This window comes from Ziziphus jujuba, chromosome 11 (assembly GCF_031755915.1).
Source record: "Ziziphus jujuba cultivar Dongzao chromosome 11, ASM3175591v1".
Classification (NCBI taxonomy): Eukaryota; Viridiplantae; Streptophyta; class Magnoliopsida; order Rosales; family Rhamnaceae; genus Ziziphus; species Ziziphus jujuba.
In genome coordinates, this window is record NC_083389.1 from 13,117,177 (window position 1) to 13,140,653 (window position 23,477).

Below are 23,477 nucleotides of genomic sequence, written 5' to 3' on the forward strand. Positions count from 1 at the left end.
TTATTTTGGGGTAAATTTGATTTAATGTTTGCATTTATGCGTAATTATAATCTATTCTTTATTGCGTAATTAAACACAATATTTTCTCTTTTTTTCCTACCAAATAATTTTTGAAATTTTATATTTTCCTATTCCATGTTTTTATTATTTTTTGTTATTCTCCGCCAAGCACCGCAGAGTTCTACACACACAAATATGTATGTCTAAAAACAAATAATCATTTTGATTGAGTAACTCAAAAAAAAAAAATTTTTTGCCTCAAAATTTTTTTTTAATTTTGTTTTTTTTCGTTTTTTCAATTTTCCCATTATACGCGTTGCATGACATGTATATGTATATTCTATTCATTAGCTCTTGCATATTAAGCAAACTTAACAATTAAAATAGGTTACGTGATTTTATTATTATTATTAATTATTATTTATATTGAAAATGGAAAAAAAAAAATTGGAACACAAATTATTTGGATTTTACTTAGTACATTACTGCACATAAGCTAGAATATACGCCTTGCTATTCTTAATTTATTAGAATTGATCTATGTGTTTTTTTTTTAAACATTAAAGATGAGGTAATTCGAATTCCAAACTCTTATTCGAGTAAAACAATTTGTTTTTGCATGGGCATTAACCCATATAAATAAAACTATGATAATCCACTATTATGTAATAAATAACCACAAATATTAACCAAAAACAAAAAACAAAACCCTACAAAATCCTTGATAAAATTAATCTATTTGCATGAACCAATTATTCATGGAGCTTACAAAATTAAATAAAATTTTAAAAAAGAAATTGTAGAGAATTTCTAAAAATTCCTCATTTGCATACATCACCTGCACGTCCATTTCACACCTATCTATCGATTAAGGAGGATCCGTGAATTTTTTTTTTGGGTTTGGGATGAATGGTAGGATCAATGTACTTTGGGTAGAATCCCAATTATTGGGGCAATATTTAAGTGAAAAAGGAAAAGTCAAATCACATGGGTCACTGCATAGCCGCAATTTTGCTTACCAAATCAAACAAAATGATTATAGTAACTACCCTACCATTATATTATCCAATATTATTGTCGCTTTTTATTTGATAACATTTTCCAAAACAAAGTATTATTCATTGCTTATTTCATTTTTCTAAATTTACCATACTCATGTAAAAAGTTCAATTCCTTTATTTCATATTCACTATCCAAATTGGTCTCTGAATATATATATATATATATATATTTTTTTTTTTCTGAATCTTCTTTCTCATATAAAGAAAAGTATCATCACCTTTACAAACAAAGCTCATCTAAAGAAATCCAACTCTCAAATGGACAAAAATACAAACCACTCCAAAACCGATAAAAGCTATAATAATAGTAATCAAAAAAGGAAAAAAAAAAAAAGCCATCTCTTTTTTTATTTTTTATTTTTTTTTATTTTGGATAAAAACATGTCATCGCTGTCTGAACATACATACTCGTGCAATTATAAAACTCCATTTTCAGAGATTCATGCAAAGTCTGGAAGCCAAAAAAAGCTCACAAAGAGACAAAGAGAAGTGGGCTTGGAAAAGAGAGAGTGTAGATATGAAGTGACATACATTCACATGGTAAAGAGAGAGAGATAAGGGTGATGGAGGGAAAAAAAGGGACTTTGCCATCTGTTGCGCTGGGGAGCACTACTCGGGTTTCCCAATCTCTCCCCCTCCTTTTTTTTTAACTTTGTGGGGTCTGGTCAATTGTGAAGGTGATGGTGCCAAAGGAAACCCTCTTTCTCATTGCTTCTTATTCTCTCTCCTCCTCTATCTCTCTGTCATACCCTTTGAGCTTTTCCAACAAATTTTCAAAACCCTAAATCCCAAATTTGCTGCCTTGGATCTTTCTTTGCATGTTGATCAGGAAAGTGCATTGCGAAAGGTGAGCTACTTTTATGGTACTCGTTCCTTTTTTTTAAATTTTTTTTTATTATTATTATGCTGTTTAGGTGGGAATGAGATTGTTGAATGTGGTTCTTGAGAGGGTGAAATTTGAGTTTTTGATTGATTCAATGGGTTTTGATCTGGATAAAGGTGGGATTTTTTTTTTTTAATTTTATTTATTTTTTTGTTCCGAGCTGTTTTGGTTTGGAATGCGGATTATAGCCTTCATTTCCGGAAATGGGTTTGAAGAATCGTTGTTGAATGTACCTGGTTTTCATTTTCCTCTCCTTTTACTTGTTTCATTTCCGTAGGATTGAATGCATTAGTGTTTATGGCTTCGTAGGAGAATTTTAACAGTCATTTATTTTGGTCAATGTGTATTCACTCTCTTGTTGCCTTTCCTTATGTTTATATCATCAGTTGCTGAGTTTTGCAAAATTGGGAAATTCTCTAAATTTTTACTCTTTTTTCATATTATATTTTGTGAGCTACAGTGGAGGGCCTTGTTAGGTTTTTGCTAATCGTTTTAAGCTTGTTTACAGGGAATCATTTAGAAGAGTTGTGGGCTTCATGCAAGCATAGGACGTTATCGTACGTAAATCTAGCTTATTCTTAATGTATTTTATTTTCTTTTCTCACAATGGTTTTCCTATGACTGACCGTAGAAAATGAAGAATAATGGATATTGAATTTTCTAACCATTCTTTTAAAATATATTTTTTTGTATTTTTGCGTTCATCTTAATAATGGCATTTCCAAGTTGTTAACAACGTTTCTAATCTTCCCTAATTGGATATTTTTTAATTAGTTACATTATACGCAGATGAAGCTTCTTTTACTTTAAAAACTGAGTCGCAAGTAAGTTGTGGCTAAATTAGTTGATGGATGTTTTCAACAATCTAGAGTGAACTGTTCATTGGAATATAAGCCATTTGGAATGGAAATGTTCTTTATATGGCCAGTTTAACACCTTAATTGCTACTAAGCTTGATGCTGTTTAACTCCTTAATTTTCTCTAAAATGATCTGGACATTCAAATAATTTTATGTACTTTTTCCTATTATTAGTAACTGTTAATGATTCGTGGAATATTCAAATATTTACATGATTATCACTGCACATGGGAGTCATAAAATAATTATTCTTCTAGTAACTTTGCCTCCGGGAATTAACTAATAATCATACCACAAAATGTACTTGAGCTGAGCCGCTACAGATCATAGTTACTATCTAAACATTTATATTTATTTTCTTTTCTCTGAACCTCTCTATCTCCGTCAACCTTGCACGTAAAGAAACCATATATTATCATTTTACTGATTCTAAACTGTTACTCCCTAGGTCAAACCTTCCTATTACAGTACCCTTTAGCAAATAATAGAGTGGTACTATCTCAAACCTGATAGGCAAACTACAAACTTCTGTAGACTAAATGCTTTATGTGCAATTAGGAATAACCCCACTAAGGTTTTATGCCAAGATGAGGAATCCTCTAGTATGGGTGAGTACTTCGTGTTTTTTAGTGCTTATGGTGCAAAAGCCATAAGAGATATTGCAAGTAGTGGAATGTACTGCTATTATTCATGTGCTGAAGACCAAATGCTGTTAAAGTGGGTGACTGTGCTTTTTTCCATGTTTCTCTTTCCTTTGCTAGATGTTTTAGTTTCTTTACACATCTAATGTTGCATATTGTTCCTTGCGGGCATCACCACGTTGGTGCTTTTTAGGGTTGTGAGCTTAGAAAAGAAAAGAGAAGAAAACCAAGGCAAAAAAAGCAGGGAGAATGGGTTCAGCAGCTTGTTTGTTGTCTGTACAAGTATATATGTTAAAGTTATAGTAGCAGAACTTTTCATAATTAACCATAATTATGGCTTGTTGGTTCTTTTTGTTAAAATTTTTTAAACACGCAGATGCCGTGCTTTATACCTATGGTAAATTGTACCACTTATACCCCACAACATAGGCTTGTGAACAGTGAATTGTAGTTATGAAGTCTGTAAGAGACCAAGATTAGGGATAGAAAGGAAGATAAAAATGATAAAACATGCATATATCAAAACTTAGAGAGCTACAAGGAGATTAAGGTCCTTGAGGAAGAGAGAGTTTTTGATAGAGAGAGAAACCATGATATCTGTTCTACTTGGGAGCTTTACCTGGGTTATATATGTCTCTGCTAGGAATAGGACAAGGTCTAGGTCCATCTTGATGTTGATGAACCAAAAATCAAATTCCTTTTTCTGCTTCTTCTCTTTGTCATCTGCATGATTCATTAAGCTTTAACAACTCCACAAATGTATTTTTACCATAAAAAAGAAAAGAAGAGAAAAGTGCAAGTGTAAGTTACATGTGTGCTCTATTTTTAATGTTCATCACAACATGCATGTATGATGAGCTTTTTGATACTTGATAATTTGAATTTGCTGTTGATATAAATTTTTGAGTTGCTTGATTATTAAAAGTACTTGTTTTTTGATGGATGTGGTTTGTAGATTTCAATATGCGAGACGTGGAATCTTTTCAATGTTTTAATCCTATTTGTTGGTTCATCATGCATTTTAAGACAAGTACCAGGTTTTTCTTAGGTATTTTATGTAGTTCCATCCTCTTTTCATGCTTGAATTTCTCTCTCTTGATATACACCCATTAGACACAAATGTCTATACATAAGTGAATAGTGCTATATGTATGTATCGATATGTTCATCTTAGAAATATGGAATTGCAGGTATCAGATCCTTACAATTCTTTATCCCATCAATGATTACAAAGCCTTTGATCTCTCTCTTTCACTTTTTCTCATCCAGACTTTGCAATTTTATCTAAGTTAGATATACCTTGATTTTATATTCTTTCTAATTTCTTCGGGGCTTCATGGGATGTGTAGATGGTCTTTGTCAAGATAAAATAAGTAGCTACCGGCAAGAAATCTAGAATGTTTCGCAAATCATGTAAGCTGGTGAGATTCATTGCTTGGTGTTTAATTTACTACAGATTGACATTCTTAGTTATTTTATTATGAATACTTACAAATGTTTGCTGAAGTCATTTTTGTAACTGTTTAGCTTCATGTTACTAGATCGCATTTTGCCTAAAGTGCTGATGCATGCTTGTGCATGCAGTCGCATATGAATGATATTTTTGAAATTACAACGTAAGCATCGTATGTTCTACATAAAACTTTACTTAGTATAGTACTCTTGCACCTAAATTGTTCTAATGATAAGCTCAATAGTGAGCTGGGAAGTGGGAAAGGTGTGGGAATAAGGTCTTGAAGTTGAGGTCAGTGGATCTACATGATTGTATTATGTTCTATATCAAGATAATTTCATTTAAAAATATAGGTTTAACTTTTCTTTGTTTTTCCATTTGAAATTGTAGACATATAAATGTCTGCTTAAGAGTTTCTCTTGGATGCCATATAGTTACACTGCATGTTTAAGATGACTAAATGTCACAATGTTGAAAGTCTTTTTACATCTTTTAATCAAGCAAATAAATTATGCATGAAAAGCAGGTTTTATTTAATCTTAAAATGGAAGGAAGTTTTAAATTAATGTTTTGTATAATTGTTTTGCCCCATTATGAAGCCATTGAACTGATTACTACAAAATCGATAATAATTGTATAATCATGTAATTACTAGGTATATGCAAAAAATATTTAGAAAAATAATCTAGTGGTATTGGTTATCTTTCCATTTATCTTTATTATTATTGAGAGCATTATAGCATATATTTTAGGAGTTCCTATATATTTTTGCCCCCATTATTGACTCAGCATTTTGAATAGAAATATAAATATTAGTCAAGGGATATCAAACAGGCCTATAAATACAGCTAACTTGTATGGCATAGCAATGATAAATTAGTAACTCGGGTTGCTAGTTTTGCTGTTATCACAAAGCTATCAGACCACAGGTAGTGTGATTTTTGTTTTTTGAACGTCGTTAGAGGCAGTGTGCTTGATGCATAAATCTTTAACTTATCTCCTGATTGGGGAGATGGCTTCCATATCCAAACAGGTTAGACCTAATTTTAATATTCTTCGGGAAAAAAAGGAACAAATTAAGAAAAGGAAAAACAAGGAAAATGGAAAAGGAATGAAACTTCTGTTGAGGAATGAGTGATGATGTTCCTTTATGGTAAAAAGAAAGAGGGGAAAAAAAAGGTTCATAGACATGTTTCTCTTAATATTAATATTTGAAAATTTTGAATTCTCACATTTCTTGTATAATCCTTCTTACTCGGTTTTTGCTTCTAATTGTTTTCAAGGAACTTCACAGAATATCATATGCACATGGTGATTGGCAGTGAGAGATACATAAGGAAGAGAGCTACAGGATTTGTTGATTGATTATTCATCTTCATGAGTGTAATTAATTGTTAATTCTGGGCCTTGGATATCCGTTTGATTTTGCAACCTTCTCTATTAATTGGTGATGGAGCAATGTGGCAAGTTTCTGTCAAAATTGTCTACAACATGGTAGACCTTGGCTTTCCTGATGATAACTGTATGTAGAACAAAGAAGGGAAGAGACTGTGGAAGAAGTTGGCATTCAGTTGATTGGTAGAGATGTTACTTGGTAAAGAAATTGAGGATTTACATGATGATGCATTTGAGGGATCAAAAACAGAGCACTGTATATTCACAGAGGTTTTCTTCAGTAATGGTGTTGGTGGCAACAATAAGAGGTGTCTTGTTACTGGAGTAATCAACTTTGAATGTGACTCCAGCAAGAATGGAGATACATCATTTTGTTCAAACAGTGAAAACTCGTCTGTAACAAGTCATTCTTCCTCTAAAAATACATGTCTGGAGGAACATTCTAATGAAACGGAGGAATTTAAGGATGGGTGTCGCGGGGACAAATTTGCTTTGGTAATGAGGAATGGTGAGGATGTGAGTGGTAAAAGAATGAAGTTTTCAGTTGATGAGCTTACTAATTGCAAACCTGACTTGGGAACATTTATAAATTCATCTGCATTTTCAGAGAAAAATGCTTCCAGCATGTTCTGTCCTGCTAAATATCCTCTGTGTGAAAGGGTTGCATGTCATCTGGTTGAATCTTCCAGTCAGGGAGTAACATCTAGTTGCTATCTATTAAAGCAAAATGTAGAGATGGATAGAGAGGGCAGAATGAGTGATCCAAATGCTTTGAAGTGTAGATTCCTAAGCTTGGAAGGGAATGATGGAAAGGAAGCAGTTGGATGTAAGGCAATTGCTTCACCTGTTTCCCAGGAGAGCTTTGCAACTAGGCTTTTGGCTGCAAGTCCGAATGTCAATGTTCCGGAGATATCTGGATCTCCACTACATGCTGAAGAAGGATTGGAGGGATGTGAAATATATGATGCCTTAAAAACAAACTCGAAGGTGGATCCTCGCAAACTTCTTCACTACAATGTCTCTAACTTGCTAAGAGCGGCAGGATGGCGTATTGAGAGGCGCAAAAGACCTAGCAGGCTTTATGCGGAATCAGTTTATAGGACACCAAATGGAAGAGTAATACGTGAGTTCCCTAAAGCTTGGAGGTTATGCGGAAAACTTCTGTTTGCAGATAAATATAGCTCACTGCAGGAACGTAATGGTAAGATATGGGTTGATATTAGTCAGTTCTTGTCCGATTTATCTGATACTTTACTAAATCTTGAGAAAGATATGAATCATTCGGAATTGTCTTATCAATGGAGGCTTTTAGATCCCTTTGTTACTGTCGTATTTATTGATAGAAAGGTTGGTGCATTAAGGAAGGGAGAGGTAGTTAAAGCATCTCAAAATCTACTAAATGGTCATTCTCTGGCTGCTGAAAGTGGGTTGGTTGTTTATGGGGGAAACCATTGTCAGCAATCTGGCTACGAAAGTTTATCACAATATGGCCGGGTAAAAAGTGAAGAGGAAGTGGAACTTTTGATGGGTGAACCTATCTTTACAGCTAAGAGTGAAGATATGTACTTGGTTAATGCGGCCAATGGGATTGAAAATCAATGTAGTGAGTTCTCTAATGATAAAATAAGCTGTCTGGATAGAACTTCGTTACCCACTTGTGGGACTGAAAATACTTCTGTCCAGTCGGCTGGTTGCCTGCATGATCTCCCTGTTATTCCTAGAAACTGTAACAATGTGCATGGAGTTGTTTCTTCTAATCAATATGGAAATGAGAATTCCCCTGTCTATGATAAACAATGCTCTGAACATATCCCCGAAACAACTAAGGAAGTTGTGGATGCATCAATGGATTGTTCTGAGGAAAAGGATGAACTGCCAAGAGGCCAAGTACCTGATGTTGGGAATTATTTGCGGGGATCATTAGATAACCATCCAAACAGTACAAGTGATAGTCTTGTTCATTTTCAAGACTTGGAGGCTGTTCAGCTGTCCGGACATGAAGCAGAGGAAGGTAAGCATTGCTTTGAACCTTCGAAATTCAAGTTTGTGGACATATATTCTCCAGGAGATATTATTTTGAAAAAGAAGACACGCAGGAAGTCTAAAAAGATATCTGAAATCAAACCAAGCTCATTATACCAAAGTGATATTCTTGCTTCATCCTCTAGCAATAAGGTAAACTTGCAGCTTGTTAACATTAATGGTACTCGATTAGAGTTGGACGAGGTTGAGAGGAACCTCATAGCAAATGCAAGAAATAAAGGACGAGGCAAAAAGGCTTCTTCTCTTCACTCTTTCCAACATCAGATAGAGAAAAAAGGCTCAAAGTTTAAGAGGTTTTGTCATGATTTTAATGATCCTAAAATTGGAAAAGCCAAATCAACTGGATGCCAAATTGAGGATGATGACTTGTTGGTTTCAGCTATCATAAAAAACAAAGATTTTAGCCCTAGTACCGTTAGATGTGTTTCTAGAAAAAAAGCCCATAAATCAAGAGCCTGGAGAAAGCTTAAAAGCCGAAAGGGCAGTTGCAGATTGCTACCAAGAAGCCTGGTTAATGGCGGGAAGCACTTTAAGGATGGAAAGTGGTATATATTAGAAGTAAGAACGGTTTTGTCTTGGTTGATAGATGCTGGGGCCATATCTCTGAATGATGTGATACAGTATCGGAACCCTAAGGACGATGCAGTCGTGAAAGATGGTCTGGTTACGAGGGATGGTGTTTTTTGTAAGTGCTGCAGTAAGGTGCTAACCATTTCTGACTTCAAGGCTCATGCTGGGTTCAAATTGAACCGTCCATGCTTGAATCTTTTCATGGAATCAGGTAAGCCCTTTACCTTATGCCAGCTTCAAGCCTGGTCAGCTGAGTACAAGACCAGAAAAAGAGGGAACCAAGCAGTACAAGATGATGACAATGATCAAAATGATGATTCATGTGGGCTCTGTGGTGATGGGGGCGAGTTAATATGCTGTGACAATTGTCCTTCTACTTTTCACCAGGCTTGTTTGTCTACACAGGTTTGCCTTTTGGAACTTTTACTTGTTTTCTGTTTTATGTCTTCCATTTACTGCATTTTTTTTCTTCTCTAAATGTAATTATTTTTAGATGTTTATGATCCTTTAGATGTTTGCTGCACTAAATGCAAATAACAATGTTTCTGTGTTTCTTCATGTATCAGTTGAAAATACTTAAGGCATTTGTAGTTGGTCAATCACAAATGAAGTATGTTATAGGGTAAACGGCTTTGAGATATGCTGTTTAAAGTTTGATAATATAAGTTTTAGATGCATCAGTTTCTCTCTCTCTCTCTCTCTCTCATTTTGGGTAAAGATACAGAACTCAAAGCTTCTTGGAATGCACATTTCCTATATATATGGCTTGTGTATACTGCATTGAATTTTAATTGATATGTTCACTTAAACAGTGATGCTGGTATAACGTTTCTCTCATTCTTTATTTTATCTGATGACTTAGAGATACATGGGTAGCTAAGCATGTGAATCTTTAACTTCTCCTATAATTAATTTACCATTACCGTTTGTTTTTGTTGTTCCAGATATGCATTGCTTCTGTGCATTTTAAATTATCAAGCAAAAGAAAACAATATCAAACCTATAGAATATTTTGCCTTGCTTTTTTACCAGTTCTGCTCTGAATATGCTTGTTTTGGTTTCTTAATTTTTTCTTCTTGTGTGAGCTGTGCCATTGAAATGACCTGTTTGTTGTTTTCTACTTTAGGAGCTTCCAGAAGGCAACTGGTACTGCCCAAACTGCACCTGCCAGATATGTGGCGATTTGGTAAATGATAAAGAGGCTTCAAGTACTTCTGATGCATTAAAATGTTTACAGTGTGAACATAAATGTAATTTCCCTTTCCAGCCAAAACGGTTTTCCATTCCCATGTACTGCTTAAAAAATGTTATACTCTAGATGCAATATTGAGATACAATAGAAGCCGGATGATTGGTTTTTCCTATATAAACATTCATGAAACGGAAAATTACTTCTATGTGAAAATTTCCTAAACATTGATGGATAATTCATAGAGAATTCAAGGTTTTAAATAAAACTGTGATGGCCGATCGTAAAATTGTCTTGTTTCGAATTTCTAGTTCAAATGTTAAATTGACATATAGAAACAACTTATTGTCGAAAGAAAATGTCTCTTGAATCTTGATGACCAAGTTGGTGTTAACTTTTAGATTAAATGAATAAAAATTAAGTTCTAAAATATTTCTAGGTACAAATGCTTATTCATTTAATGAAACAAGTGAATACATTTTTTAGTTAATCAATTTAAAATGTTTTGGATATTTATATCTAAGTTCTTTTTACTTCTATAAGGCAAGGGTAGATGAACTCATCTTTCTTGTTGTTAATATGCATCTTGTTATCCTTTTCGTTTCTCAGTTCATTCTATGCTATGATTTATTGTTCATGGACATTGATAGGATCTTCTGTTTTGTTTTTTAAACCGCTTAGCTTTACTAGTCTCTGTTCTAAAATTAATAACTCACTTAGTTGCTAATGTATTTTTGGCAAAGGCTTGCTCTCACCCTTTTAGTTATGTTTTCCATCGTTCTTTTACTTCAAAGTTCGGTGTCCAATTTGCATGATAATGATATTCTTATAAACAGATCATGGGTTTTGTATGAAAGAAAAAGTTACGCACCAAGGAGCAATATCAGATCCGTGGTTATGTGGTAGAAGCTGTCAGGAGGTATGTTCAATCATTTATAAGCTTGTAAACTCTCCACTTCAGAAGGACTTTTTCTTAGAATTAGCAAATGACAAAACTCAGTGGATTTTTACTGCTGTTCCATTTATGTTATGGTGAGGATATTGCAGTAGGTTTCTATCATTGTCTTAAATAAGATATGTTTGCTCATATTACAAAGTGAAACATTCCATGGTATTTTCTTGATTCATTCTCCTAAATTTTTTGTCAATATATGAGCTAACTTTCAATAGTTTTCTTGGTTCTGTTTTTTAATTATTATATATATATATGAGCTTGCTATTTAAATTATGATGGAGAAAGGCGGATTTGTTTGTGTAATCAGTATGTAATTTATTGTAATGATACTTCTTGTTGTAATGTTTTTACCATTTTAAGAATGTTTTCTCTAGTAACATTTATCTATCTTTATTAGTTTTCTAAATGCTATTAGATTCTATCTCAATTTATCACATAGGATCCTGCTCTCTGCTCTTTTCTTTTTCCTTCCCTTTTTTGTTAATAAATATATATATATATATATCTTAAAAATATAAAATTCAAGATTGTTTCGTAGGAGAAAATTAAATTCCTGCTACTGTTATTTGTTTTCAGTGACAGAGGGGAAGTTTGAAGAAATGGCTTAGAACATTTCCTGTGAATTTTTTGGGTGCCAGTGATGTTTTGGTCCAAGCTATTTATGGAACTATGGTTTGATTTAATTTTGGTCCAAGCTATTTATGGAACTATGGTTTGATTTAATTTTCTATTCTTTGGTGATGAAATATAATGTCCTAATGTTCCACAATGGTTTTCCTTTTATGATGATGTACTAGTGTAATTGTGGTCAAATTAGTTTCTTTTTCCCCTGGGAAATTGAATTTAGTGCACAGTATAGTATACAGTTGCTTATCTTGATTTGGATACAAATGGTGAGTTTAGTTACCGGCAGCTTATGTCTTCGAATTTGCTTTCCTCGAAATTGTGACTGCTACATAGTAGCAATAATTTAGTCAGCATTATTACACTTACTGGTGCCGGTTGTTTGAGAACTTGGTTTTCCGGTTTCCGCAGGTTTACTCTGGTCTTCAATCTCGTGTTGGTGTCATTAATCATATTGCTGATGGTTTTTCATGGACACTGCTTAAATGTATTCATGATGACCAAAAGGTTCATTCTGCCCAGCGATTTGCCTTGAAGGCAGAATGCAATTCAAGATTAGCTGTTGCTCTTACTCTTATGGAGGAATGCTTTGTGTCAATGGTGGATCCAAGAACAGGCATAGACATGATACCTCATGTCATGTACAATTGGGGGTGGGTTTTTATTTGATAATTGACTCCTGTACCTTCCATTTTTTGTCTTCTTTTCATTTTGATTTCCCTCAACACCCACCCTCTTCCTTTATTTTTTTTATTTTATATATATATATATATAATACGATGTTTCAAAATCACATTCTTGGCTGTAACTTAATATCATGTCCAATACATTATGATCTGTTACAGGTCTCATGTGACCTGAAATTTATTGATTATAACCATGATCCTCACTGCCCTTTGAATGTGCCACCATTTGGTTAATTTGCATGATCATATTTTGAAAAGTTTACTGGAAAGAACTACAAGAAAAGAATGATGCAGACCTTGTATCTATTCATTTTAAAACAAACTCCTTATATAGAAGACTCTAAAAGATTCTCAGCGTTAGGAAAAATCAGAAGGAAAGGAGGAAGCAATATGCCAAGCTCAAGTTGAGGATGTTCTATCCCATCCAAGTATATTTCTATTCAATTTGTAATCACATGACTAAAATAAATAGATCTGTATACTTGGCGAGTCCTCTTATTGCTGATACTAACCATGCCGACTGATCAGGCATATTGTATATTGAATGCAGCACAAATAGATTCTGATTGGTTTCTCAAGACATTTTTCATCTCTTAGTAATATTCCCTAGGCTGTAATAATTGTGTCTATTCTTTCTGTTGAAGTTTGGTAGCATTGTGTTGCAAGACTTTTTATTTTATTAGATGATGAAGTGTTGAATGTTGAATAAATATTGGTATGACAAGTTTATATGATTTTTATGTGCAGAATTTGAGCCTAAATTCGTAGTCTTGTTTGTTATCTTCTTAATTTGCGTGCTGCATGTTCACCTCATCTCTTTTATTAGGCCCTTTCCTTAACTTTGGTAAATGATGACTTTCCATACTTACTTCATAAGTTGTACATTTCCTAGGAATCACCTTAAAATCTCCTTTTAAAGATATAGCTCAATTCTCTTTTAAACATCTATCTCTTGTTCATTTAACTGTGCAAAGCCATTGCTCAGTTGCTGTTTCTGTTAGGTATGTGGCATCTTGTACCAAGACTTGATATGACTGCTTTAGTGGCTTTGTTTTGTTATAGACTTGCAAATGCATCATAATATTGCATAAAGTTGGGCCTCAACAGGTTGAGCATCTTTCTAGATTCCAAACTGGGGTTTAGAATCAATCCACACTATTGGAGGATGGCAATGCAAGCCAAAAGGTGTAAATTCAAGGGCCAAGGTAGAAGTCCCCTTGAAAATTGTGATGCTGGTAGTTCTTGGTGATAATTTAATAAAAAATGTGTCTTATTGTGCAACTGATACTGTGACTTTAGGGTGATTAAGTATTTTGTCACTTCTGCAGTTTCATGCTTGCTGGAAATAAGAAATATTTACCAACTGATGATGTTTTAGTCAGTAACTGATTCTTTTGCTACATAATCAACAGGTCTGATTTTGCACGTCTGAATTTTCAAGGATTCTACGCAATGGTCTTGGAGAAAGATGATGTGCTGGTTTCTGTAGCATCCATCAGGTAAAATTAAATTGCTTACATGAAAATATATATATATATATATATAGATATATAATTCTTTAAGTTCCTTGTGGTATTCATTCTATGCCAGGTTTGATGCTAGAGAGTTATTATTAAATCTCAATCTGATGGTTGCATCCCCATAACACTCATTCAATGCTTGGATTAGGCCATAAACCTCTAAACAGACATATGGTTTTCTTTATTCTATTTCTAGCCCAGTGATGACAAGATGAGGGTTTTGCATGAGAACATGCTACTCTTTCATGATTATAAAGAAATCTATATGGAAGACTGTTTAATTTATACTGTCAATATTTAAAGTGACCTGATTTACACTAGCCATCTTAATTTTTTCAAAGAACAGGTAACCAAAGCGAAATTGTACTTTTCCCCATGTTAACATAGTTAATCATATTGTGTCCAATTTATACTATCATAGAAAGGAGTTCCCACTTGATGTTCATTTTTCTTTTCAAATTTCTTCTAAAAATTCATTATCATATCAGAACCAATGGGTAGATGAGGATAAAAATTTAAAATAAAAGAACTCACTTCTCTCAAGTTGTCAAAATTTATTTATTTTTCCTTCCTCTAGCTCAGTAAGGGCAAGTGCAGTAGGGAAAGACACGTAAGCTTAAAAGTGTATGCATTTTCTACTTGCATCCTGCTTTCTATCAGTTTGTTTCCCTTCTAATTGCTTTTTATCTGCTCCTCTATTTTGTTAATAAAAATTGTTAACAGGATACATGGAACAACTGTTGCAGAGATGCCCCTTATTGCAACATGTAGTCGATACCGTCGCCAGGGAATGTGTCGACGTCTTGTGACTGCAATTGAAGAGGTATAAAACAAATTGTCTCCCATCACAAAACATTTTACATTTGTATTTTGCTTAGTGGAGTCATTGGTACCCTTTTTATCTGATTTGAAGCAATTATTTGATTTTTACCTATATGCTACCCTAGCTTTTCTACCAATTTTCATACAAGTTATTTTCTTCTCTTTTTTTCACCGTATCTATCTTTTGCCCCTGCCTTTCAGCTGTGGTCATTTGGTCATAATTTTTTAAGTGCTACTACAGTCACCGAATTTGTTTCCTAAATTTTGGATACCAAATGACGTTAATGGTTGGCAAATTAATATATAATTGCATGTATAAGTGAACCAAATGAGTGAAAAAAATTCATTTGTTTGCCTGTAGCTAATGCTGATGAGATAAATCTTTTTACATTTTTTTCTTTTGCATTTCAGTTTCTCTCAATAACTTAGTATTATGGTGTAATTTGTGATACTTAATTTTTTTGCACAAATCTTTAGTTTACTGAAACCTCAAGTAAGGCTTATGCTTTCCAACATCATGGTCTGGGTTCTAATCTCCCTGGACAGGCTGCATGCTAAAACACTTGGAAGAGAAAATTAAAAAAGTAGATGACCAAAGTTAGATTATAAAGTGGAGCCTGCTCTTTCTAATTACTTCATATTTGTGATAAGCTTCTTTTCTTGGTGGATCTAGATGCTAACGTCTTTTAAGGTAGAAAAGCTCATAATAGCTGCCATTCCAAATTTGGTGAGCACATGGACTGAGGGTTTTGGCTTCAAACCTGTCGAAGACAGTGAAAAGCGTAGTCTAAACAAGATCAACTTGATGGTCTTTCCCGGTACAATTTTGCTCAAGAAATCCTTGTATGAGAAACAAAAAGAACTCTATCAATCTGGTGAGTGTTCTCTCTATAAATGGTACAGTCTTTTTCACTTCTAAAAAAAATCTAATTCAGTTTGTGGGTGATAAATGGCCAGTTGATCCATCAGCCGTTGCAGATGCATCAGCAAAAGTAGATGTCATTTGCAAAATAGAGTCCACAGATGACTTTGGACGTCAATCTGACAAAGATTATTGCCCCAATGAAGCTGCTACTAAACTGGAACAAGAATTCGAGGAGCACAAGAATTTAAGAGAATTTGAATGTGGTGCTAATGGTAAAACCGCTGAGGATGAGATGGAACCAGATAGTACCTCGTCAATGGTACAAGATGAATCGACTAATATTCATTCTAGAGAGACCAACACCAGGTATGCATGGCTTTCCGATGAGACATGTTCTGCCAGTGAATTTTGTACTGAAACACTGGTAAAGCCTACAGGAAGCGAGAATTTGCTGGGATCTCAAGTCTGTGATGAAGCAGGAGATAGACTCGTGCAAGGCGAGGATCTGCAGGAGCTAGAAGTTGGTACGAAAGTGGAAAACATCGAGTCTGTACAACCATGTGATGGAATCTGCAGTAAGTCAGAAGCAGGTGCAAGAACAGAAACTGGGCTAGTTGATGACAACAATTTGCCGGAATCTGAAGTTGAGACAAAAATGGAAATGTTAAAGTGTGTGGAACAAACTTACATAAGGTGTGACAATGAAGCTGAAGTGACACAGATGGAAACTGAAGATTTGCAAGTAGGTGAAGCAAAAGGAGGTAGTACTTTGCAGGAACAATTTTCAAAACCATCCTGCGAAGTTGAAGAAGAAGAGGAGGAGGCAGCTTCAAAAATGTTAGTAGAAGGGAATAGCCAGCCTGAAACTGAAATTGTTAGTGGTAGTAATGTTAAATCCTCTGGTATATGTGAGGAAAAGCAAAAGCTCTGTTTGAACGAAAAGCTACATAAAACTTGTGAGGTTATGTAATAAAAGCAAACAATTTATAAAAGAAATTGATCTCCTAGCTTTTAGCCAAAAAAAAAAAAAAGGCAATTTAAAAATGGTTGAGACCCTGTAAACATGATTAAAGGAAAAAATATTTGAAAGAATGAAGTCAAATAATTAACTGGCCTGTAAAACTAAGTTCTAGTTGCATATGGTGTTTTTTTTTTTTTTTTGTTTTTTACCCCTTCAATAAAATAAAACTTCAATATTAAAAAAAAAAAAAAACCATATTTTTTTATCATAAGAAAAAAAAAAATCAATTTTTTTTTTTTTTTTTTTTTAATGTGTGTGAAATTCATCTTTAGAAACTATGGGGATGGAATCTATGATAGATTCCAAATTGTTAAATAAAATTACCTCTTGTGACAACTGTTTTGGATACTATAATAAAGTTTAAGTCATATATGGGGATTTGTTTGTTGAATTATTTTCTTTAGGTGATCCAGATAATTAAATTGATTATCGGGGTTAATTTTGACATAATAGTTAATTGGACTAGAATTTTTTTTTTTTTTTCTATTTGAAAGATAAAATTAGATCATAACAAACATAATTTAGCACTATAAATAATAAACTATATAATGATCTTGAATCCTAATTAAAGGCCCACTTTTTTTTTTTTTTTTTTTTGGTTGGGGGTTAAAAATGGTACTAAAATTGAATAAAAATAAAAAAGCAAATAATTATATGTATATATATATATATATATATTTTTTTTTTTTTAAAAAAAGGTACCTTCATGTCGAATCCAAATTATGGCCCATCAAAGCACCTGGTCCAGACCCACGATGGTAACATTCTAACTGCCGATAACGGAAGCTCATCGACTGCTCTCCAACCGCTGTGACTCTCTCTCTCTCTCTCTAACTCCATTTTTGATTGCCATGAACATTTCCTTTGAATCCCTCCCAAGAAGAACACCAAAAACCCTAGAATTCTTCTTCTAGGGTTACTTTCAACCACTTAAACCACCACAAAAACCATGCCTTCGTCGCGCAAATTCTTCCACGCTCGTTCACCGTCCTCCAGTCGCAGATCAACGATCCTCATCGTCTCCGGCTGCCTCCTTGTTGGACTCGTCGGTTTCGTTTTCGGACTCGCCTCCCTTGTGAGACCGATCACTGGATACAGATGTCTGCACGATAAGCCCAGGTCGGTTCGAGTGGTTTGGGAGAGAGGTAGTGGTGGAAATGGTGGTGGAAACGATGTCGGACTGGTTAGCGAGGATGGTACCAAACGGCACAAGGTTATGGGTTTTGTGGGAATCCAAACCGGTTTTGGATCGGTGGGTCGGAGACGATCTTTGAGGAAGACTTGGATGCCATCCGATTCCCAAGGGCTTCAACGGTAATAGATATTACTATTTCTGTTCAAATTAACCAAATTCGTTCTTATGCATTTTATTCACTCATAGAAAAATATATTGGAAATGGAAGTTATTTTATAGTTATTACTTTATGCAATTGGCGTTTTTAGTTGATTTCAATATCAGATTTATCCAATCTGCATAAATGCTTAAAAGGATACTTAATTTCACCTTTTCATTTCCATATCTAAGGAAGTCTTGCATTTTTCTTTTTTAATTCTTTTTAAGCAAATTTATTCACAGTTAATCTATGTGGTTATAGATACCTATGCATGCCTGTTATTAAATCCTTAAGAGATGTGTATATATTAGCATCGTACATTTATATTTTGGCAACTAATTTGTTTACACCTATGATGTGTGAAATACAAACTTTGCATTTGTGTCAGAACACAAACCTTGTGTCTGTGTCAGATCATGAATTTGTCTGTCAAAACATGGACTTGGTATCTGTTTAAAACGCAAAACTTGTGTTTGTCCAAAGAATTTTAGCTCCTAATTGGTTTTGACGTTTGATAAAGTAGTTGCAATTTAGAGCAACGTAGTATTTTGATGAACAGCCATGTTTAGCTGTAGCCAAAATCGTGAATATGGATAGTGGGATGCTTTTTTCCTGAAATGTAACAATCAGAGGGGTGGAATGGACATGAACCTGATGAGCCCTACTTCATAATTTCTGTTTACTTTTAATGACCATAACAAAATCCCTTACGGAGGACAAAGGATTGTTCCATTGACATAGAACGTAAGAGGGAGTTCTGTTGAGGAAGCGACATCTGCTTATTATTGTTTATTTTTAGGATATGGAGCATATAGTTCCCTGAGTCTCTTTAGCTTTTGTTCCCAATAATTTATTTTCGCTTCCGATGTTCATAAGTTACCAAATTCTGTCTACCACTTCAAACATTGTTTGTCATGAATACTTCAAGGCTACTTTCTGAATAAGTTGGAAATGATGACTTGCAGCTTGGAAGAAGCCACTGGTCTGGCTTTCAGGTTTATCATTGGTAGAACAAATGACAAGGCAAAGATGTTGGAACTTAAAAAGGAGATTGCAGAGTATGATGATTTCATTCAATTGGATATTGAAGAGGAGTATAGTAAGCTTCCATATAAAACGTCAGTGCTGATAAATGATTGATTGATTTTTTTTATTTTTTTATTTTTATAATTTTTTTCCCTTTCATGCAAGTGTTTGGTTTGAAATTTATCTGTTTCTATTACAGGTTGGCTTTCTTTAAAGCAGCCTATGCCCTTTTTGATTCTGATTTTTATGTTAAAGCTGATGATGACATATATTTAAGGCCAGGTGAGTACACATCCGAAGCTAAGCCAATTTTTTGTGTAATCTATTCTTTGAGAGATTGCATTAAACTTTTGTAATCACTTTTTGCTAAATGTCAGATCGCCTTTCACTGCTCTTGGCTAGAGAACGTTCACACAGTCAGACCTACCTTGGTTGCATGAAAAAAGGCCCAGTTTTTACCGATCCAAAGCTAAAATGGTTAGTGCAGTTTTGGTTAATTGTTGTTCATATTTTGTGGTTTTCATTTGACTGCTTTCTGACTAATCATTGTAGTAGTGGGTACTAGCTTGGTGCTAGTGCATAAGATCTCTGTGACCTATTTTTTTGTCTCTGAAATTGCAACTCGTGTGTTTGTGTATAAATATCGGTATACAGAATTTTGTTTATCTTCCCTTTAAAAAAAAAAAAAAAAAAAAAGGACGATTTGGTTTGTCAAGTGCCTCTTTGTAGCTTGTTATCTAATCATTTAAAAACTTGCAGGTTTGAGCCACTTTCCTATTTGCTAGGGAAGGATTACTTTCTTCATGCCTATGGTCCAATATATGCCCTTTCTGCTGATGTTGTTGCAAGCTTGGTTGCCCTTAGAAACAACAGGCAAGTTTGCTTTCCTGATGATTACTTTGATGTGGAGTTCAGATCACTTGTATTGCTATATTGTTTCTTATATGCATAGACTTTGCTTATTCTTTTGATACTTAGTCATAGGTAGATGCAGTAATTGACCCTTATTTTTTTGGACTGAAAAGTTACCAATTGATTTTTTGTGTGTTAAGCAGCCATTAGTGCCAAAAGTTATAGTTAATAGAAAGTAGGCCCAAGTATTCATTCCAAGCTACCACAACTTATACTTGAACAATCCCCTCACATGCAGGCCCATCCAATAATAGGTAAAAGAAGCTTAAGCTAGCACACATAGGGAGAATGTAATGGTTTATGGTGGTACTGGTATTAATTAGTAGTTTGGTTTGGAATTGACTTTTTTGATATTGGATATAAATATAACGAAATACTGTGTTTACCCCCCAGCAAAAAAAAAAAAAAAAAAAAAGATATAATGAAATACTGTCAACACCATGTGAACTTTATTATGCATATGGAGCCAACACAATAAATTAAGTATATTTAACAACTGGAAATATATTGGTTGAGTTTTCTTAATTTTACTCGAGAAACATTTATATTATGATGACCTGGTTTTCTTCTTGATGATACCTGCTTTATTTGGACTTGAACTGTTCGAACCATGTTTAACTGCTTTCTTCTTCTTTTCCGTACAAAGCTATCTATTGGAGAAAGCTCTATAGCCATAAATGAATTATTTATGTTTACTGCAATTGGCATTTGTTTACCTTTAACAAGTTGAATCATGATGAAGATAAAAAGTATAGGATGCATGTCTTTATGCAATAAATTTTTAGGGGTAATTTGTTCCTTAAATATCTAAATTTCCACTTTCTTTGAAATTACAGTTTTCGTATGTTTAGCAATGAGGACGTTACAATTGGTGCGTGGATGCTTGCAATGAATGTCAACCATGAGAATAATCAGGCATTGTGTGCACCAGATTGTACATCTACATCTATTGCTGTGTGGGATATTCCCAAGTGTTCAGGTTGGTGTTTCTTTTTGCTGCAACAAACAATAGTACCAAGTTCTAGAGAATGTGTTTAGTACTTATGTCAATTCTTCTGGTATAAACTTCATATGATTGTTGGTGGCTTCGAAATTGCTTACCCAATGAAGAGTTTAGTAAGAGTGAGTTGAATGTGGAAATTGGCTACTTATGTAGATGAACTGGTTTTACCCTTCCTCGAAGCCTTTTAAGACAGGTGACTACCCTTGGATAGATATGAAAACATATCAAAACAATTTCATGAAGTTGCTGCCATTTGAATGAATGCTACCAGTATAAGATGTTGTTGCAACCTCATTTCTTATGCCTAGGTTATTAGCTATAAACCCCAGAGTGATGAGGTATGCAGTCATTTTGAAAATGAAACAATAGAGGATCTGCATTTCGTCATTACATACGATGTCTTAAGAAAAACAGAGTAATTTATTTCGTGAGAATAAAATGGGACAACGATGGAATCTAAAACTACTGAAGGGGTGTCCAGTTATCGCTTTGACAATGGTTCTTCTTTGGGTTTGCACAGTTATGGAGAAAACTTTGGCTTGTGTTTATATATTGTTACTATTTGTGCAGGTCTGTGCAATCCAGAAAAAAAATTATTGGAGCTTCATCAAAAAGAAATCTGTACAAAGAGTCCTACAATAGAATCTGATGATTAGGCAGTAGTCTGAGAAGTTAATATTCAGAGACTTCGCTTCCCGAGCCTGCTATTTTCTGATATAATTCTCATATTATTATTATTATTATTTTCTTTTTTCAATTTTGTTCCATTATTTTTGTAATTTAATTCATAAAAACAATTTGATGGTTTATCAAAAAAAAAAAAAAGAAAAAAAAAATTGGTGTTTTGAGGAGAGGGATTTGGGACGGTGGGGTTGGAGATACAGGCTTAGGAAAATGAGTAGTTAAAAGGGTGTAATTCATTCACGTGAAATTTTGATCATTCTTTTTTTTCAAAATTCCGCGATCACTGGACTAATTGAACTGTAGTATTCTTGTAATCAATTACTTAAAATAGTTCATTCTAATTTAGTCTAGGGGATGATTAATTGCAAGAGTTTTCATTTTATTATTGACTGTTGTAATGGGAAAGACAAGAATCTGGAATATAAAAATTCAAAATTTAAGAAATGCCATAAAATAATAACAAAGTTTGATTACATACTCTACGCTTATGATGCAGACAAACAAACAATCTTTACACATCCCATCTTTTCATCTATCAAAATTTGGTTAACAAAGAGTTAATCCTGGATATATGTTACTAAATTTGCACAAACCCTCACGTTCAATTAAAGTAGGTGGGGAGGCATGGTTCCGTGGCCGCCACGTGGTTTCTCAGGGGTGGTAGTGTTTGAAACCCTGAACGAGACCACTTCAGGAGGAGCGTGAAAGGGGTGATCCGGCATAGCAGCGGCCAGCCATGGAGCCGTGTCAAGCAAGTAGTCGTCGTATTCTTGATGGGAATAATCAGTGGTGGAGCCCTGACCGATGAGAATTTGAGGCGGAGGAGGAGGAGGAGGAGGAGGAACGTCAAAGCTGTGATCGACCACTTGGTCATGAGGAGGAAGAGGAGCGTAAAAGCTGTGATCAGGCGAAGCCGCCAGCCAAGGAGCGACGTCGATCAAGTCAAAGTGGGCGTTTTCTTCTTGATCATCGGAATCAGTGGTAAAAGTGGAACCCTGAGCGATGAGAAATTCAGAAGTAGGATCTGGCAAGAAAGCCGCGGGCCATGGTGGCTCTTGAATTTGATCCGCCACATGAGCCACCACATTATTATTATCAGGGGCAGTTGGGTCAGGAGGGATGGTGGTGGTAGTGCAGCTTTGAGCGTGGGTCCCATAAACGGCGGCGTTGTGATGTTCTTGGTTGGAACCCTGACCCTGACCCTGACCCTGTCTCCCCAATCCCATCAGGAGGGTTTCATGAGGAAGAGAAAGCGATGGATCGGGGTGGGAGTGAGTTAATAATAATAATTCATTATTATTATTATTAGTATTATTGTGATTGTGATTGTTAAAATTGATTTGATGTTGAAGAAAGCGATGGATGACAGAATCAAAACAAGGAGCGCCATAGACGAAGGGTCGACCGGCCTGGGAAAGAACGATGAGGGCGATGGAGGAGCCGGAGATGGAGTGGAATTCCTCCGCCTTCTTCATCAAACCATGGCGGCGCTTTGAGAAAGACACCATCCTTGATTGCTTATCTTTTATCAATTCCATTGCAACCTTCCGTTTCCCCTTCCCCATCGGACGCATCTCTCTCTCTCTCTCTCTCTCTGCTCAAAGTATCAACTCAATCTTTCTTTGCTTTCTTTGGTTTTTTGGGAGAGTAGTGGAGTAGTCAGTCTCTCTCTCTTTCTCTCTCTCTCTCTCTCTCTCTCTCTATATATATATGTATAATAGAATATATATATATATATAAAATAGAAAAAGGAAATAGAAGGGGATGTAAGTTTCACAAATCGCGTCTCCCACCGAGAAATTCCTTCTTCGCCCCCCGCGTTTATGGAATCTCCTTGTTCTCTCACCTGGGAGATTCCTTTCCCGCGCGTTTATCTACGGACAGACACTCCAACGTATACCTCTCTCTCTCTCTCTCTCTCTCTCTCTCTC

General features: G+C 34.8%; 3 protein-coding genes across 9 annotated transcripts; 2 read left to right on the top strand and 1 right to left on the bottom strand.

Moving 5' to 3' along the window:
- Window positions 1–1,389: 1,389 nt before the first annotated feature.
- LOC107432551 (increased DNA methylation 1) lies at window positions 1,390–16,562 on the top strand. 7 transcript variants are annotated; one of them, XM_025079598.3, is made up of 11 exons: window positions 1,390–1,908; window positions 2,453–2,501; window positions 6,181–9,310; window positions 10,032–10,155; window positions 10,931–11,013; window positions 12,085–12,326; window positions 13,772–13,858; window positions 14,603–14,702; window positions 15,375–15,576; window positions 15,659–15,932; window positions 16,004–16,182. In XM_025079598.3, exons 3-11 carry the CDS (start codon window positions 6,482–6,484, stop codon window positions 16,035–16,037), a joined length of 3,975 nt encoding a protein of 1,324 aa, XP_024935366.3. In that variant the 5' UTR covers window positions 1,390–1,908; window positions 2,453–2,501; window positions 6,181–6,481; the 3' UTR covers window positions 16,038–16,182. The 7 variants fall into 7 exon arrangements, with proteins under 7 accessions (XP_024935366.3, XP_015899198.3, XP_048321132.2 ...); XM_016043712.4 differs by adding an exon at window positions 4,794–4,865 and having other exon boundaries at window positions 1,395–1,908; window positions 15,659–16,562; XM_048465175.2 differs by adding an exon at window positions 4,794–4,865 and having other exon boundaries at window positions 1,395–1,908; window positions 6,192–9,310; window positions 15,659–16,562.
- Window positions 16,563–17,283: 721 nt separating this feature from the next.
- Window positions 17,284–21,619, top strand: LOC107432567 (probable beta-1,3-galactosyltransferase 14). The gene is made up of 7 exons (XM_016043740.4): window positions 17,284–17,901; window positions 18,887–19,039; window positions 19,147–19,229; window positions 19,325–19,424; window positions 19,707–19,820; window positions 20,696–20,838; window positions 21,433–21,619. The coding sequence occupies exons 1-7, from the start codon at window positions 17,537–17,539 to the stop codon at window positions 21,516–21,518; spliced, it is 1,044 nt and encodes a 347-aa protein (XP_015899226.3). The 5' UTR covers window positions 17,284–17,536; the 3' UTR covers window positions 21,519–21,619.
- A 344-nt stretch (window positions 21,620–21,963) lies between these two features.
- Window positions 21,964–23,422, bottom strand: LOC107432568 (MADS-box transcription factor rlmA). Its single transcript, XM_016043741.4, has one exon. The coding sequence runs from the start codon at window positions 23,118–23,120 to the stop codon at window positions 22,152–22,154; it is 969 nt and encodes a 322-aa protein (XP_015899227.3). The 5' UTR covers window positions 23,121–23,422; the 3' UTR covers window positions 21,964–22,151.
- Between the last annotated feature and the right edge of the window lie 55 nt (window positions 23,423–23,477).